This window comes from Hyla sarda, chromosome 4 (assembly GCF_029499605.1).
Source record: "Hyla sarda isolate aHylSar1 chromosome 4, aHylSar1.hap1, whole genome shotgun sequence".
NCBI lineage: Eukaryota > Metazoa > Chordata > Amphibia > Anura > Hylidae > Hyla > Hyla sarda.
The window spans coordinates 311,538,181-311,557,622 of record NC_079192.1 but is presented as its reverse complement, the minus strand read 5'-3'; the positions used below and the strand labels follow the sequence as shown (position 1 = coordinate 311,557,622).

The window sequence follows — 19,442 nt, the reverse complement described above, 5'->3', positions numbered from 1 at the left end:
GTGTTTGCATGGGTTTCCTCCCAAACATACTGATAAATTTAGATTGTAATGGGGACAGGGACCAATTTGAGTGTATTGCTGCAGTCATGGTTGATGTCATATCTTATTGGCACAATGTACATACGTGAGTGCTCCAGAACACCCAACTGCAAAAAGATTTGCTTTTCAGGGTATATACACACACACACACGATGCGCTGCAGATTTATAGTTGAGGATCCGCAGTTGTAAAATCCGCAATAGCGGATTTTACAACCTCAAACCTGCAGCAGATCCTGTACATGTAATTGCACCCTTACGGTATGTGTAGGAGTTCATATGTTGTGCAGCCACAAAATCTCATTGCAAAACTATGTAAATTCAAGGTAAGCCATGTTGTCCTCCAATAACCATATGTGCGTTCTCTTCTTCATGAATAATTATTAATAATGATCTTCTGAAAGTTACCCCTAATAATAAAAATATCGATACGTTATCTGGCTTTATACTTGACCATAGAGCGTGTTGTTTTTTTTTTTTTTTGCAATCTTTGCATATTCCCAGACTTTTTATTATTATATTCCCCCTCTCTAGTAATATTGCTGGGTGTTTTAAAATTACTTTCTAGTAAAATGCTCCTCCACGATTCTCAAGAGCTCTAAAAAGTGCCCACTCTTGGTTCATTCCAGTGGCTATTCTGGGCATACAGCATATTTTAAAGGGGTATTCTGGAATAAAAAAAAATAAAAAAATAAAAAGTCATATGTGGCTGTGACTGTATTAAAATAGAAATAAAACACCATACTTACCTACCCCTGATCCTTTGCAGCTCCCATTTGGCTCTATCTAGTTCCCCAATCTCTTGTTTTCTTTCTGCTTCTGAGAAAGGCGCTCTCTGTAGGACCTGTTCGCTCAGCAAATCACTGGCAGAGATGGGACAAGCTCTTTTATTAAATTCAGGAAATCCATACCTGACAGTCTCCTCATATTTATATCTGTCACTAAGATTTAGTAACAAACAGTACATACATTTAGATTTACACTTTTAGGGTAGGGGTCACACATTGCATATGCACAGGGCAAAATTTGCTTTGTAGTGGGAAATAAGCTGCACGTTCACCTATTAGCAGACACACAGGACTTTCTTTGCAGCAGCCCTGTGTGCAGTGAGGTTTGAAGGTGGAGTCAGCGAGCCGACGTAACTAACGTGCAGGCCCACCTCCAAACCTCACTGCACCCACAGGGCTGCCACAGGGAAAGCAGTCTGTCTGCTTATAGGAGAATATGCACTGTATTTCTTGCTGCACAACAGATTTAGCATGAAATATGCTGCGTGTATGCAACGTGTGATCCTACCTTTAAGGTTGGTGCATTTATACACACCGGATCCATTGTGGATTGTACAACTTCAGATTCATAACTTCAAATCCACAGCAGACCTGGTGTTTGTATAAATGCACCCTATAAAAGAAAAGTTATCATTTCTGCCTTTAAAAACAACTGGGCAAAAATGCTTAAAGGGGTAGGCATGTGTGTGATGGCCAGGGGGGATCCAAGACGAGTGAAGGTAAACTCAGCAATCTGTTAATAAATTTGACATTATATACCTTTTTAATAGGACGTACTGCATAATTTGTGACAAATTTTCATAGTAAATGAAAGTGTGGGGAAAGGAGTTGGAGGAGTTGTAGTGTAGAAAAAGCCTGATAAAAGGAGAAATAAGCATTTTTCTCTAGTAAGAAAAGACATTTGCTTCATCTACTCATTGCTGCAAAGTTTGTTGACGTGGCAGTGCCTTTTTAACAACCCTGAGCCTCCTGGCATTTTTGTATTTTGCAAAGGCATTTGACCCTCTTATTCCTAGGGGGAAATAACAAAGACTGGCATTTCATATGGTGTTTTATGTAAAGGCCTGTCCTTGTCAGCAGCACTGGATTAAGAGACACCAGCATCTCAAATCCAGTGATTCTATGGCTGTCTATGTAGCAGTCTTAAATATCTGCCAGCTCCGAGCTATGGTGGATGCCCACTTTGCCACAAAGCCCTGCACACTTTTGTAAAAGTGATGGGCTTGGTGTACAGGGGGGAAAAAGTGAAATTCTTTGAACAAAAAGACAATTGCACAAAAAAGTGCAAATTTTTTATGCTTATGCCCAATGTGTGTAACATATGATGTAAAAAAAATAAAAATGTAGGCAAAAAGTGCAAAATGCAGTAAAAATTTTATAAATACTGTGGAAAAATACCTGTCGGGGTAAAAAAAAAAAAAAAAAAAAGCCCACAAAGAAAACTACACTCCACACAGTAAATCAGGGCCATGGTCTTATTTTTGAATATATACCGTATATACTCGAGTATTAGCCGTTCCGAATATAAGCCGAGGCCCCTAATTTCACCCCAAAAACCTAGGAAAAGTTGTTGACTCGACTATGAGCCTAGGGTGGGAAATACATCATCCCCCCCCCCCCCCCCCACATGTCATCATCCCCCCCTTCATCATCACTGCCTGTCAATCCCTTCGTCATCATCCAGACCCCTTTTTGTTCTCTACTCACCTCCCCAGTTGTGGAAGGGTGGAGCTGGTCCGGGCCGGCCACCTATGCTGCAGGGACCGTCCGGTGGGGAGGGTTAGTTGTTCCGGGCTGTCCATCTTCACCGGGAGGCCCTCTTCTCCGCTCCGGGCTGGCCACGGACTAGTGACATAGCGTTGACGATGGGCAGGGACATTCGTGCGCAGCAGACGTCCAGGACGTCCCTGCGCGGTGGCATCAATGCAGCGTCACTAGTTCGGAGTGGAGAAGAGGGCCTCCCGGTGAAGATGGACAGCCTGGAATGACTAACCCTCCCCGCCGGATGGTCCCTGCAGCATAGATGGCCGAAGATGGATCGCCTGGCCCATCCCCTCACAGATAAGCCAGAAGCGTTTTTTGTTCACTTGAGTATAAGCCGAGGGGGCGTTTTCAGCACGAAAAATCGTGCTGAAAAACTCTGCTTATACTAGAGTATATACGGTACTTTGTAACTGGATTGAACAATTGTAATGCATTAAAAGGAATGGTCTTGCAGGACAGGGACATAACATTACCACTTTACAAATCATAGGTGTGTCCTGGAGTACAATGTTCAGTTCTGGGCATTAGTTATGAGGAAATAAACATATTTAATAGGTCTATGGAAGAGCAGGGTTGGAGCTGATTAATTTGTACATAACTGTCCCATACAGAAACATGGTGAAAAGCTGTTCCATGTAAAATCCACTCATAAGTCAACGGTGTCCCATTCATCTGGAAAAAAAAGGCATGATCTTTTGTGGTGGCAAGCCTTCTTTACCTAAAGTTGTGAATCTAGCAGAAGGTCTCCCGCTCCCACAAGTTATGCTACCATTAATTGTAAGAAACAGAAGTGTCCAGTGCTTGACCCAGGAACAATTATTTTATTAATACGCCAGGGTAGACATACAGGAACACGGTAAAAGTAACGCGTCACTTTTACCATGTTCCTGTATGTCTACCCTGGCGCATTAATAAAAGAATTGTTCCTGAGTCAAGCGCTGGACACTTCTGTTTCTTCCTGAGATTTTGGATGAAGTCCACGTCAGGTCGATATGCCCATTGCGGGGTGAACTGGTACTAACTTTTCTCTCATTCATTTCAATGTATACGCTGGCAGCCTGAAAATTTACCACTACTGCAGACTGTCGGCAGGCCCATTCAAATGAACTGGAGGATTTCCCACAGCAGGAAACCCGCTGCTAGTTACTGGAGTGTGAAGGTGCTGAATATTGTTGCTCTTAGAAAAATAAAAGCAGAATTTGAATAAAAAAGGGAAAGTAGCACTGTAAATTGGCACAGATTGGCCATTATACTGTATATCTTCTAACCACTCAAGACTTTCTTTTAGCATTTACTCCTGAGAGCATTTGTGCTCTCCCGTCTACTCTAGCAAGCCTCCTAACCATCCACTTGTCCAAGCAAACTCCTATTTCTGTTCAGCTCTCAAATTATTTATTCATATAATTTTAGACCTAAAACAAAAAAAAAAATGCTTTCAAAATGCAGTTCCCCATAAACTAATTTTTGTGGTACAGCACAAGAGATATTACCACTGTTTTTGCAACTTCTGTTTTTGTTCTCTTGCATAAAGGAATAAGATTCCTACATCTTGCATTGCAGCTTGGTCATATAACATCCTTCATAAAGTCAGATAACACCACAGACCTCTACTGTGTTTACAGTCTCTCCCCACACATTAGACTCTTCCAGTTTAGAAGCAAAAGTCTCTCAGAACTGATAAAGTGATCATTCACTGCTGCCATCATTAGTCTTTCTTACTACATTAGACTACATTAACAGTGATTACTGCTTTAATTTCCTAAGGCTAAAATTTTACTATAAATTGCCTTTGACATCATGAAAGCATTAAGATGGTGCACTTCTTACAAGAACTTGGAAGCATATTCATTGCATAGGACATTGTACAGTTGCACAAGTAACTGTAGCATGTGCAACCATAGGGCATTACACATATAAGATGGTCATTTGGATGCATGTACTTAAAACAAACCCCTTCACGCTCCACCACTCCCAACCCATGACATAGAAAAGGGCTACAACTTGTATATATAATAGAATCTAAAGAATTAAAGGGGTATTTCAAGTAAAAAATAAAAAATAAAGTTTTTAAATCAACTGGTGCCAGAGAGTGGTACTCCAGTGAATTTTTTTTCATATCAACTGGCTCCAGAAAGTTAAAAACAGATTTGTAAATGACTTCTATTTAAAAAAAAAATCTTAATCCTGCTAGTTCTTACAAATCTGTTTAACTTTCTGGCACCAGTTGATTTAAAAAAAAAGTTTTTCATTGGAGTACCCCTTTAAAGTTATCACCTATCCAGTCAAGAATATGTGTTGCAGTTCCAATCACTTGCTAAGTGCCTGACAGAGATATTCAAGTGGGCTTACCAAATAACAGGTGAATGGTACAGCAGTGTTTGTACTTGAATATAGCTTTAAATCATACAGTTTAATGTATTGCACAAGGGTAAACTCAAATTTAAAATGTAAAAAAATAAAGCCGAACATGTATTTAGAGTTAAAAGTTTATTCATTCAACATCTCACATTACAAATATTTAAAAATTATATGCATACTGGTATAAATAGTCATTTGCAAACTATTTAATAACATTAATTTTTCACTAGCACTTCAACAAATGAACTCTTTAAAAAAAGAACTTGTGTTATATAACTTAATTAGAGTAAAACATACAAAAATATGAACTTAAAAGTGAAAATGACTTTAATAAAAAAATGAATTATCTTTATTTAAAATGCTATAATAAATACTACAACCTCCCCATACACAGTAAAAACTATGTGTAAATTCAGCCAAGTGGTACAATTAACTGACATACTTAAATAACTTTTTTTCCTTCTGGTAAATGAGCAATACAATGGAAAAGAAGATAACATTAGGGATTAGTAAAAACTAGACACCCACTTGTTAATAATATAATAATAATAATTTCACTTTCAAAAAAATATAACAAAGGAATCTGATGAAAATTATAAAAACTAATTATGCTTTCAAATTTAAAAATATAAAAAATAAAACAATTGAATACAATATTGTCCCAATTCTTACAATGTTATCAATCACAGTAGCTTTAAACCCTGACTGTCTGGAGGGGCACAAGTCTTAAAAAGCCTCAAGATCCTCCCTGACGTCAGATGTTAAAAGAAGGTAACAAAATAACGCCAATGACCAAAACCTCTTTTATTCCATTTTTTTAAAAAATAATCTCAGTTTTACATTAGTAGAAAGATTGATTTCTGATTCTTTTCTTTAGAAACACCAGCAAGAAAGAGGATTACTAGAACAGTAGAAAACGACATCTTTAAATGCCTGCAATTAAAAACAATGAAGAATTACACTGCAAAGATCTCTCAAAAGTCAGAAATAAGTATTGCACATAACAACTTGAAGTTCAACTCGCCACAATATATTATCATATTCAAGTTTTAAATCACCTTTTAAACAGAAGGCTTAAACTCTTCAAAGCAATAAAAACATAAAAAAATTTAAAAGAAAAACAAAACAAAACAAAAAGAAAAACAATAATAAAAAAAGGTGGGATTATCAAGTCTTTCCAACAGCATTTCTTCTTAGAAAATGCTGGTCATTCACTGCAAACACATTAACTTGCATTATGCAGAGGTCTGTGTATGGAGAAGTATATACTAGGCCAAAGCATTGGGCAGTGAGGGGGTTTCCGTCACGTGGAAACGAAAACTAATGCCTTTCTGTATTACAGTGCAGAAGAGGATCGTGTTCGTGCCCCGACGTGATGACAGGGCTGCTTTTCAGCTACAGGTACAAGCACTGCACTCAATGCTAGAAAGGCTTATTCTGAAGAAAGCAGGTTACAGAAAACCAAAAACTCCTGGCATGTGAAGAGACAAGGACTTATGCTATATATCACATGCTTAGCCCCAGCTAATAAACTGAGGTGCCGAATAATAGCCGAAGAGGTCGATTATCTACTAGCATACGTTATACTAAAGCCATGAGTCCGTACAATGGAGTAAGGTCATGGGACTTTATGCTCTGTAAATTAAAGTGTTACCAAGTCTGTATCTGTAAACACGCTTTTCACACAATAACAACAAGTGAATATTAGTAGAATAACTAGATTTTTTTTTTTCCTTATATTAGTCATGCATACTAACATTACACATCTGAAACCCGAAGGTATGGGTTTTATTTCTTAATTTTTTTTTTATTCCACTTAAAACTTTTTTTTTTTTTTTTTTTTAAGATATTTTTTTTTCTAAACTGCAGACTTGTCTGCAATATAAAACACCTAACATTAATTTCGGTAATATGTAAAATGGCTAAACATTCACCAAAAAAATTTGCAATTTGTATATATATATATTTTTTTCACTTCTTTAAAAAATGAGAAATATGAAGAAGCAGAATACATTTTCAGTTGTTACTTTAACTTTTTAATTTTTATGCTACAATTTTTTTTTTTATGCATTTTTCCAAGGGACTATAAGAGTAGATTAAATTGTCTTGTTCATGCGATTTCTTATTTATTTATTTTTTTATACATCTCCTCAATATTGGATCTAGAACATCTTTAACTTAAACATCCACCAAATGTTTGGTGTGGGCTAGCATATTTGAAGCCACGTGCTTTGTATCTCTGCAGGTTCTGAAGTAGCATTACCAGTGCGCAACATCCATCATTCATAATGTATGCAGGGCACTGAAATGTATAAAAAGCAGAATAAGAAAATAAAAATTTATTAAAATTATTTATCTTAAAAAATGAAGTTATATGAAGATCTCTCCGTAATAAAAGTACAAAAAGCTACTCTTTGCAATATGAAAAATTGAGGTATTGCATAAAGAGATATCCCGCCAGTGAAAAGTGGGCCTAAATGCTCACTGCTGGAAACATAAGATATATAAAATTAGTGCATAACAAGTGTACAATATGTGCATGACAAAAATAAGTTAGCTACAAAAACACTGTACCGAAAGTCAGCAGGTCATGTACAAAGGGAAATAAAGAGAAAAATATTCTTCAAAGCTAGCTTCCAAACAGTGGTTTATTTCCGGCGTTAACCTTTTCCATGCCAAGGTGGAGTCCACTCAAAGCCGTTCAGACTATTGTGTCGTGGATACATAAGGGACTGTTGGGCATTGTTGTGCAAACATTTAGCAATGAAAAGGTTAAGTTTTTGCCACTGTTTACTGGTAGGAATGGCACTCTAGCACACCCCAAGCCTACACTCACTTTCAGCAGATAAAAGGATTAAAACAAACAATCTGTCAATCTGTTGACTAGATGTATACAAGAGCACCCACCTATAGAAATTACTTTTGTCATTTCAGGACAGGGATTGGTTTTGTAAGCAGCTCCTCTCAAGAGTTCTCTAGAACCATCAGCAAATGTCTCCATTTCGAAACATACTCAGGCTACGTTCACACGTTGGAATGTCAGCACAGACAATCTCCGTGCAGACAATCCGGACACTGTGGGGCGCTAGGACCGCACAGGAATTCAACCGGAATCTGCTGCAGCGAAATCTCCGCATTTGAATCCGGCACGGAAATTCTGACGTGTGAACATGGCCTTACCATACCCCTCTGATGGTAGCGATGCACAGTATAACAGAAGAATACAGAGAATAATAATAATAAAGGCAAGTGCATTGTTTAGTAACGTTAATGCTGAGGGGAAAGGGAGGAAGGCTCTGGCTCCCTCGATGAAATTTCAAATACCTCAATATTCTATTTTGTTTTCTCTTCTTTCTAAAGATCTCATTTTGGAAGTTGAAATTTGGTAATAACAGAGGGGGCTCCTCAAGAGTTAAGCAGCAGCACTGAAGCAAGTCTTTGGTTTCCACAACCTGTGACAGCATTGTTAGGAAGCAATGTGCTTGGGCATTTTAAAACATCTAGTTACATCTGCAGCGTTTAAAAAATAAAATAAAAATAGAAAGGTCAGTTATCTGCGCTAGTACTTGCCTCTATAAGCTTGCAGCAAGAAGTTATTGTAACCCTTTTGCAGTCAGACAGCACCAGGTTAAAAACTGCCATATAAGCTCATGGAATAAGCCTCTGCAAATCTCGCCTTTCACAGCAGCAATTCAAGAATAAAAATCTGCAAACCTCTGCTAAATTATATGCAATTATTGCCATACTGATCTATGCATCAGCTCTTAAATCCAGACTATTCACATTGAAGGGCATCTGTCACCAGGATAATGCGCTGCCTTCGCATGAACTACTTGGATGTCTGACCTGCTTATGAGCAATGGCTGTGGCCCCTGAAGTGACCCTCAAATAGCTGCTTTGGACAAGTTAAGGGACTGATTGATGGGATTTACTCATGGGGTAAAGCTCTGCTTATATCGCTGGCATCACATCTGCATTTCAGGAAGCCATATAGTGAGTGCAAAATCACCGGCTAGTCTAAAAGGTGTGTGATTGCCCTCCTTTAAAGGGTCAATCCTAGTGACAAATGCCATGCACGTGAACCTGTGGACTATATACACTGGAGAGATGCATATTTCAAGGTGAACAAATAATCACAAATCTTGATGTTTCAAGCACCTAGTGCAGAGTTTCCCAACCAAGGCGCCTCCAGATGTTGCAAAACTACAACTCCCAGCATGCCTGGACAGCCTGTGGCTGTCCAGGCTAGCAGGAAGTTGTAGTTTTGCAACACCTGGAGGCACCCTGGTTGTGAAACGCTGACCTAGTGTCTCACCATATCAGCCAAAAACATCACTGCTTCTACTTTAGCAAAAACAGCATCACATACTGCATGAACTAGGAACTAGAAGAAGTGTGCAGTTCCTGGTATATATACATACATATGTAACTTTTTTCTCAAGATGTCCTTAAAAAGGTGTTGAGGTCACTCGTAATGCACATTTGTGTGATGGGTAGCAGCAAATATTCTAAGCATAACAATATTGCACATTGGATATAAAGGATACCTCTGCTTGAACATACAGGGCAGTGCTTGCTACTGACTAAAAAAGTAAAAAATGTAAATAAAAAAAAACACCCAGCCTCCCTCCTACAGTACCACTAAATATAATTATTCTGAAACCATCTTCAATGTTCTTATACCTTAAAGGGGTACTCCGCCCCTAGATATCTTATCCCCTTTCCAAAGGCTAGGGGATAAGATGTCTGATCGCGGGGGTACCGCAGCTGGGACCCCCACGATCTCTGTGCAGTGTTTAGAACGCTGGGTGCGTGGTGACATCTATGGGAGGGGGTGTGGGTGTTGTCATGGCCACGCCCCCTCGTGAAGTCACACCACGCCCCCTCCCATAGACTTGCATTGAGGGTGTGTGGCGTGACTTCACGTAGGGCCGTGGCTTCACAACCCCCGCCGCCTGCTCCAAGCAATCGGAACAAAATGTTCCGAATGCCGGGGCAGTGGAGTACCCCTTTAACAGCTGGCAAAGATAACTGCTGGCTAAGTTACTTGGCCTGTAAAGAGTTAAGGCATCAAGATTATTCAGCGGTATAAGCAGCTTAAAGTCTACAGTGCCAAAGGCTTTATAACTAGGTACTGAAAGTTCCTTAGCCAAACTCTGCACAAGCTAGCTCAGAATGGAAAGCGTTTCATTTAGAAATAATTATATCTTAGCGAATTATATTCTACGAACTGTGGCTAGTAGGGAGGGGACATTTAAAGTAAAAGTAACGACTACTACAGTGAGATACAGTCATCACCTGCAAAGCATATATGGACAGGCATCCATACAGTACAGAGCGTATTTTCTAGGCTCACTAGGTAACATTTCACAGCACTACCCATAGCCAAGCAGAAGAAGCAGGTGTGTAAAGTGACTTTATGCTGAGGGAAGCCCTTCATTGGTCCTTTGACGTTCAAAGGGTAAGAATGCATCTGCATGACTTATGAGAAACTGATGTTTGCTGCCACTATACTCTCAGACAGCAAAGGGGTTACATAAGCAAGAATGGACTCCTCTGTTAATGTCCAGAATACCAGACCGGAGGCGTTACAAACATCCAATTCCATCTTTGAGGTATCTTTCAAGTGTTCGGTGTCAAAATGGAGAACAGAAGCTGGCACCTGATCTAGGTTAAGAAAGTTAGGACTATAGATATATATTAAGCATCAAAAAATAAAATCTATACATTTGTTCTTTCTGAGCAGAAAAAAAAAAACAAAAAAAAACTGCCTTTTGTAATTTTACTTCTTTCAGCTTTGGTAGGATTTTTTTTCTGTACGGGGAACATGGATGAACTGATACTGTGTTACTCGGTAGATTTTTTTTTTTTTTCGTTTTTAGATTTTTTTTTTCACTGAAAAAATAAATAAATAAGTGCACTCCCCTCAGTAGTAACTTCACTCAACATTTACATTCTTAAAAAGCTTAAATAGCCCACGCTTAAAATACTTCAGAGCTCTAAGGAGATTCAGCCAGTTATGTAGATGCCAAACCGAAAGAAAAAAGTGACAATGAGTTAATAGAAAAAGATAAATATTGGAGGCATATGCCTTTGCTTTACCCTTTCACATACACATGTTCACATACACCGCTGCTTTCACTTTTCTCTTGCTTTTTTGTGTGGGTTATTTATTTTCACAATAGGCAATTACTAACTTCCACTAAAAAGGTAAAAAGCAAACAAAAAAAAAACAAAAAAAAATAACAAAAATAAAAAAACAACAAAACAATCCCCAATAAATAGGAAATAAAAAAATCCCCCCTAGTAAAAAATAAGCTGTGTCAAACAGACCAATAGTGTTACTGTGGTTGCATGGTTACATTAACAGTATCCTTCTGTTAATTTTCTTTAACAATAATTTAATTAAAAAAAATACTCTGGTTTTCTTTTCTTAATAATTATCTAGTTGCAAGCTCTCAAACTCTTCTCTTAGAATAATAATAAAAAAAATATAATAATAATAATAATAATATTAGTTGCAGTCTCCCTGTTCCCTTGGTTTTCGATGAGGACAGCATGAAACATGCATGCATCAGAGTGATATTGTTATGAACAAAAAGGCTTTCCAATACAGATCTCAATGACACAAGACTTTACAAATACCTATGGTGTAGGTCATTCTTTCAGTATACTATTGTTAAAATACATACTACAACAAGAGGACATGCTTTCCTAAGGATGGTAGGAGGGAGGAGGGTTAAGAGAACAGAAGAGTGCACTTATTTGGATCCTTGGAAGGAAGTTAAGCAATGGGTGGTTCAATTCCAACGGAATGAAATATGCCTTGGGCGATCTCCTCCCTCCTTCACCAGCGGCTTGTGGAACTCCCGGCCAGCACGCGAGTGGATAGCAGCCCAGCAATATTCACAGTAATACTGCAGACAGGTAACATTAGCACAGAAGAACGGAGCAAACTTGCCACTGCAGCGAGCTCCTTGACACTCATCACACAGCTGGTCGTCCAAGACATATGGCTTCACCTCCACCTGAGCACAGAGTAAGCAGAGATATAAATCAGAGGAAATGCAACAATACGTAAAATTATTTTTATACAGTAGAAAGTTTATACCTGTTATAAGTGTTTAAAAGGGAATCGGTCATCAGTGTCACCTGCACTAACAGGTTGGTATAGGCGGGTAGTGGGGGAGACACTGATGACAACAATACTTATCTATCCCTGATCTGTGGTCCCGTCCGTCTGTCATTTTCTTTAATCAGGGGGGCCGGCTTGGTGCACGGCAGGAAAAGCAGCAGCAGTGACGTCAGAGTGCTTCTGTCATGCATCAAGCCTGCCACAGAATTAAAGGGGTACTCCGGTGAAAACATTTTTTCTTTTAAATCAACTGGTGGCAGAAAGTTAAACATATTTGTAAATTACTTCTATTAAAAAATCTTAATCCTTCCTGTACTTATTAGCTGCTGAATACTACAGAGGAAATTATTTTCTTTTTGGAATGCTCTCTGATGACATCACGAGCACAGTTCTCTCTGCTGAAGTTATTATAATAATAATAATGCTTTATTTATTGTTGTCCTTAGTGGGATTTGAACCCAAATCCCCAGCACTGCAAGGCAGCAGTGCTAACCACTGAGCCACCATGCTGCCCTTAGCATACATCTGTTATGCATGGTTGCTAAAATGGACAGAGATGTCAGCAGAGAGCACTGTGCTCGTGATGTCATCAGTGTTCCAAAAAGAAAGGAATTTCCTCTGTAGAATTCAGCAGCTAATAAGTACTGGAAGGATTAAGATTTTTTAATAGAAGTAATTTACAAAAAAGTTTAACTTTCTGCCACCAGTTGAATTAAAAGAAAAAAGGTTTTCACTGGAGTACCCCTTTAAAGATGATAACAGGAGAACGGGACCATGGATCAGGGATAGGTAAGTATCGCTGTCAGTTTCACTTGCACTACCTGCCTGTACCAACAGGTTAATGCAGGAGAGACTGATGACAGTTTTCCTTTAGTAGTCATTTAGTGTCAGGATTTGTTCACAGAGCAGCAGCATTCCAGTCCTTTGTGAACATATAAACTAAAGGGGCAATCTCAGGACAGCCTATTCATATGAACATGAGAGAGGTCCCAACTCTGAACCCCCCACCATTAGCTGCTCAAAACCATTTGTACTATACTAGAAGTCACCCATTAATTTTTAGTTCAGCTCTACATAATAACACAATTCCCATTTTACATTTAAGAGGCTACAGATTGTGGTTGGCCCAAAGTTCAAAAAACAGAGCCAATTAAAAAAAAAAAAAATGCACCACATCTGTCCTTAGCTCATATATTGTGTTGCTGCTCAGTTCCATTGAAGTGAATGGAGATTATTTGTAATGGCACACAAAACCTGAGGACATGTAAGGTGTAGGGATGTCCCGATACCGATACTAGTATCGGTATCGGGGCCGATACCCGGCATTTTCATGGTATCGAGGACTCGTTTTATGTCCCGATACCAAGGCCGATACCTGCTGCACTGCGGCCGCATGCGCGTCCTGCCGTCCGCATCCCCGTTCTGCCGTCCACATCATGGCGTCCTATGGAGGAACATGTGACACACACGTCACTCCACCTCCTCCCCTGCGCCCAGCGTAACGCTACAGAGAAAGGAGGAGTGACGTGTATGTCACATGCTCCTCCATAGGAGGCTATGATTCTGACAGCAGAACGGGGATGCGGGCAGCGAGACGGCAACTGCAGGTGAGCAACTATGGGGGGAGGGGGGGGGGCGGCTGCTGTTTACAAGGGGGCACTGTTTACAAGGGGGCACTGTGTACAGGGGGGGCTGCTGCTGCTGTTTAAAAGGGGGCATTGTCTACAAGGGGGAAGGGCTGCTGCTGTTTACAAGGGGGCACTGTCTACAAGGGGGGGGGCTGCTGCTGTTTACAAGGGGGCACTGTCTACAAGGGGGGCGCTGCTGCTGTTTACAAGGGGGCACTGTCTACAAGGGGGGCACTGTCTACAAAACATGGCCGACGGTGGCGGCAGGCCGGAAAGTGCGGCGGTGGAAGAGGCTGCAGTGAAGTTCGCTGGTAGGTGATCTTCACTGTGGCCTTCTTAAAGTTGCAAAACTACAACTCCCTACATGCCCAGACTGCCAAAGGCTGTCTTGGCATGCTGGGAGTTGTAGTTTTGCAACATCTGGAGGGCCACAGTTTGGTGACCACTTTGTAGGGGTCTCCAAACTGTGGTCCTGCAGATGTTGCGAAACTACAACTTTCAGCATGCTCTGACTGTCTGGGCATGCTGGAAGTTGTAGTTTTGCAACATCTGACGTGGCACAGTTTGGTGACCGCTAAGTAGTGGTCTCGAAACTGTAGCCCTCCAGATGTTGCAAAACTACAATTCCCAGCATACCCAGACAGTGCATGCTGAAGGTTGTAGTTTTGCAACATGTGGAGGACCACCGTTTGGAGACCACTACACAGTGGTCTCGAAACTGTGGCCCTCCAAATGTTGCAAAACTACAACTCCTAGCATGCCTGGACAGTCTGGGCATGCTTGGAGTAGTAGTTTTGCAACATCTGGAGGGCTACAGTTTGGAGACTACTACTTAGCGGTCTCCAAACTGTTCTTCCCAGTTGTTGCTCCTAGCATGCCTTTCGGCTGTCAGTGCAAGCTGGGAGTTGTAGTTTTGCAACAGCTGGAGGACCACTGGTTGGGATACTAAGCTAGAGTCTGTTTCCTAAATCAGTGATTCCAACCAGTGTGTCTCCAGCTGTTGCAAAACTACAACTCCCAGCATGCACTGAAAGACCATACATGCTGGGAGTTGTAGTTTTGCAACAGCTGGAGGCACACGGGTTGTAATCACTGAGCTAGAGTCTGTTTCCTAACTCAGTAGTTCCCCACCAGTGTGCCTACAGATGGGAGTTTTAGTTTTGCAACAGCAGAAGGTTTGGGGCGCCCCCCCCCCCCCCGCAGATCATTGATTTAAAGCGGGCGCTTTAAATCAATGAACTGCAGCGTCTTTTGCGGTGCCATAGACCGCCGCCGCCACCAGCTTCTCTCCCCCTGCCTGTCCGGGGTCCACCTGAGTCCTATCACCGCATCTGCCCCCCTACTGCCCCGCGTCGCACCCCCAACCGCACCGCCCCGGCCCCATTGCCTCCCCCATCCCCGGTTTTATAATTACCTGTTCCCAGGGTCCACTCTACATCTGGCTCCGGTGGCGTCCTCCTGAGCTGTCACCGTCATTGCGCACAGCTTAACGCAGGACGCAGCAAGAGCCAGAAGTATCGTGGACCCCGGGGACAGGTAATTATAAAGCAGGGGATGGGGGAGGAAATGGGGCAGTGGGGGGGGGGGGGGGGGCGGTCGCTGTGCGGTGGGGGCGGTGCGGTGGGCGGGGCATTATCGGATTAACGGCAAGGTAATTGCCGATACCGATAATGCCCAAAATCGTGATTATCGGCCGATAATATCGACCAAACCGATAATCGGTCGATCCCTACACCTCACGGAATGTAATAAGGGGTACAGTGAGCACTTACACCCCACAGGTGTCTGACATTTTTTTGAACTGTTGTCCGTAAAAATGAAAAATGTAATTTTTCATTTGCACAGCCCACTGTTCCAAAGATCTGTCAAATGCCAGTGGGGGGGGGGTAAATGCTCACTGCACCCCTTATTACATTCTGTGAGGGGTGTAGTTTCCAAAATGGGGTCACGTGGGGGGGTACTGTTCTAGCACCAAGGGGCTCTCCAAAAGCCCAATGTCGCTCTTTGCCTTCTGAGCCCTCTAGTGAACCCACAGAACACTTTACATCCACATATGAGGTATTTCCTTACTCGAGAGAAATGGGGTTACAAATTTTGGGGGGCATTTTCTCCTATTACTCCTTCTGAAGATGTAAAGTTTGGGGTAACACCAGCATTTTAGTGTTAAAAATCTAATTTTTCATTTTCACGTCCCACTTTAATGAAAGTTGGTCAATCACCTGTGGGGTGTTAAGGCTCACTATACCCCTTGTTTCCTCGTTTCCAAAATTGGATGCCATGGCATCATGGGGGCTTCCTAAATGGGACATGCCCACCAAAAACAATTTCACCAAAATTTGCGCTCCAAAATCCCATTGTTGCTCCTTCCCTACTGAGCCCTCTAGTGCACTCACAGAGCACTTTACATCCACATATGAGGTGTTTCCTTACTCAAGAGAAAATTAATTACAAGTTTTTGGGGGCCTTTTTACCCCTTGTAAAAATGAAAAAAAAAAATGGGGCTACAATAACATTTTAGTGTAAAAAAATTGAGATTTTGATTTTTCTCCTGGAGATTTTTCTGCTAACACCTAAAGGGTTAACAAACTTTTTGAATGTCATTTTGAATACTTTGAGGGGTGCAATTTTCATAATGGAGTCCATTATAGGGGATTTCCAACATAAAGACCCTCAAATTCACTTCTAAACTTAACTGGTCCCTGAAAAATTCTGATTTTTAAATTGTCGGGAAAAATTGGAAAATTGCTGCTACACTTTGAAGCCCTCTGATGTCTTCAAAAAATAAAAACATGTCAACCTATGATGCAAACATAAAGTAGACATATTGTATATATGAATCAATAAGTAATTTATTTGACATGTCCCTTTTCTTTACAAGCAGAGAGTTTCAAAAAGTTAGAAAAATGCAAAATTTTCAAATTTTTCCTGAAATTTTGGAATTTTTCACCAAGAAATGATGCAAGTATTGACATACATTTACCACTAACAATCTCGGAATCAAATTTATAAGTAAAGGCATCCCAGAGTTATTCATACATAAAGTGACAGTGGTCAGATGTGCAAAAAATGCTCCCGTCCCCAAGGGGTTAAGGAATCAATTGCAAAGCCACTTTCTTTAAAAAGGGGTTGACACCTCTCAATATTCTCTCTATTCATGAACAAATATAAGAGCGTCATAAATAGCATCAGAATGACAATGACCCATTTAGATAACCTACTGTAATATGCTTTGTAGTGTAAGAATATGAGAGACCTTAAATCTACATACCCGCTTATCAATTTCTCCATGCTGCAGCTGAACGAAGCGGGCGCTGATAGCAGCTATATAACTCTGTTGATTGGAAAAGGCAACTCGCCCAGCTCCCTTGGGGTATTTTAACTCCGGGTCTGTGTCTATGCCAGCGTAGCATACACCTCCATATAGGCGGTCCATAATCATAGCTAGCTCCACTACAAAGAAGAAAAAAAATAAATAAAGATACAGATCAGATTTATAGTAGTCATATGTGCATGGAATGAATATGGACGTACATCTAGTACATAATTACGGTTGTATTTTAATATGTTGCAATGGTATTTACCATAAAAATGTATTACGTAATAGGAATGAAAAAATAAATTGTGCCAGTCTTTTTCGGCGACTTGTGTCACTGGGTGACAGGTTACCCAGGGGTGTGGAAATGTAATAAAAAACGACTTGTCCACGGGACTAAAACTGAGCAAAATCTACTTGTCCCTCATGACGATGCACTTGTCCGGGCCAATTTTCGATTTTACACTCTCGTTTTTTCCTCCTCGCCCTATAATAGCCATAACCACCTACTATAATGATACCTTTCAATTTTTCAATAACATTCTCCAAAAAAAATTAAAATAATAATATTTTTTTTTTTCTTTTCTACACCAACTACCTTGTGGTCAGATAACATGTTTTGATACATTAGGCCGCCTGATTACAGCAATACCAGATTTCTATAGTTTCCGTCATGTTTTACTAGTTTAAAAAAAATTCAGAACTTTTTCGAATGTTTTTAATTGACATTTTTTGACCCCTGTAGCTTTTATCTATTTATTTTTATTTTTAAGCATACCAGGCTGTGTGAGGGCAAATTTTTTTGCGCCACAATCAGTTTTTTTTGTATCTGTATCATTTTGGTATTGATATGACCTTTTTAAATCGCTTTTTAACTTTTTTTCTGGGATATTATAAAAATTGCAATTCTGTGGTTTGGTATTTTTTTTTTTTTTTACAATTAAGTCATTTACCGTATGGGATACATAATGTTTTAAGAGTTCGTACAATTACGCATGCAGCGATATTAAATATGTTTATTATTATTATTATATGTTATTATATGTTTATTATTATAGTTACGTTTTTATATAGGAAAAGGGGGTGATTTGAACTTAACATGGGTTAATGTGTGTCTTTTAAACTTTTATATAAAAAAAAAAAAATGTTTACACTTTATTGATCTCCATTGATCTGTGTGCTCTGCAATCCATTGATAGAGCCTAGTCCACAGGACACCAGGGAACAGAGGTAAGCCATCCGGCTTCCTCTATAGTGGATCTCCCCCCCGCGATCGCGCTGCGGGGGGGCGATCCACCCCACTAGCCCACCAGAGAGCATTCACATGTCCCTTTAAATGCCGATGTCAGCGGTGATCTAAAGGGGTTAATAGCCAGCCACGGCGATCGCCACATGCTGGCTATTAGTGGCGGCCCCTGGCTACTGAGAACAGCCGGGGCTGCAGGACTCGGGAGCCGGCTCCATACAGACTGCTGAGCAACGCTGCACTTGTCAGGTCCGGCCCCACTTGCATGAAGCCGGGCTAAGGGCCCAGAACTGCATGTCTCGGGTGTCTGGCGATAGGATTTCCACATCCCGGTTACCGTATGGTATAAGTGACATTTTGACTAAATGTACTATTTGTTGTTTTTTTTTTTTTTTCTACTTAAGTTAAAAAAAACATTTTTTAACCAATTTTCTTTATGTCACTATGTTTTGAGACCAGTTACTTTTTTATTTTTCTATCAATTGACTTGTAAAAGGGGTTGTTTTTTTGCAAGGCGAGGAAAAGGAAAATTCTAGCCTTTTTTTTCTTTTTTGGGTGAAAGAACAATTTTTGCATTTATTTATTTTTTAACTGTTTAACAACCAAGGACGTATAAACACGTCCTTGTGCCATTAACGGGGTATAGTGCGGGCTCCCGACTCAAGCCCGCATCAGCTGATTCTTGTAGCTGAGGGGCGGCGTTAATAGCAGACATGCAGCGATCACCGCGACAGGCTATTAATCCTTTAGATCGCTGCTGTCAAAGCTGACAGTGGCGTCTTAAGAACCCTCCTTGGTGGTCCAGTGGGGTGGATCGCCCCGCAGCATGATCGCGGAGGGCGATCCACTTCTGAGGTAGTCGAAGGGCTTACCACTCCTGTAGTGTCGGCAGGACCAGGTTTTATCAATCAAGCGCAGAGCACACAGATCAATGTGGTTCCATTGATCTGTATGAGGAATCTAATGATTCCTCCTAAAAGTCTCCTAAGGTGACTAAAAGTGTAAAAAAAAAAAAAAAAAAAAAAAAAAAAAAAAAAACACACATTAACCCATTCCTTATTAAAAGTTTAAATCACCCCCCATTTCCCAAATTCTATATAAAAAATATATAAACATAATAAAAATAAACATGTGTGGTATCGCCGTGTGCATAAATGTCCAAACTATAAAAA

The 19,442-nt window shown here is 40.4% G+C and overlaps 1 protein-coding gene across 5 annotated transcripts in view; it reads right to left on the bottom strand.

Annotated features, from left to right (window-relative positions):
* Positions 1–5,068: 5,068 nt before the first annotated feature.
* Positions 5,069–19,442, bottom strand: part of CPEB4 (cytoplasmic polyadenylation element binding protein 4) — a 96,643-nt gene continuing 82,269 nt past the window's right edge. For all 5 annotated transcript variants that reach the window (XM_056574853.1, XM_056574852.1, XM_056574854.1 and 2 more), the window contains 2 exons: positions 16,980–17,161; positions 5,069–11,976 (listed from right to left, as the gene is read on the bottom strand). In XM_056574853.1, coding sequence (XP_056430828.1) covers positions 11,749–11,976; positions 16,980–17,161 — 410 coding nt within the window. In that variant the 3' untranslated portion in view covers positions 5,069–11,748. The remainder of the gene's footprint in view (positions 11,977–16,979; positions 17,162–19,442) is intronic.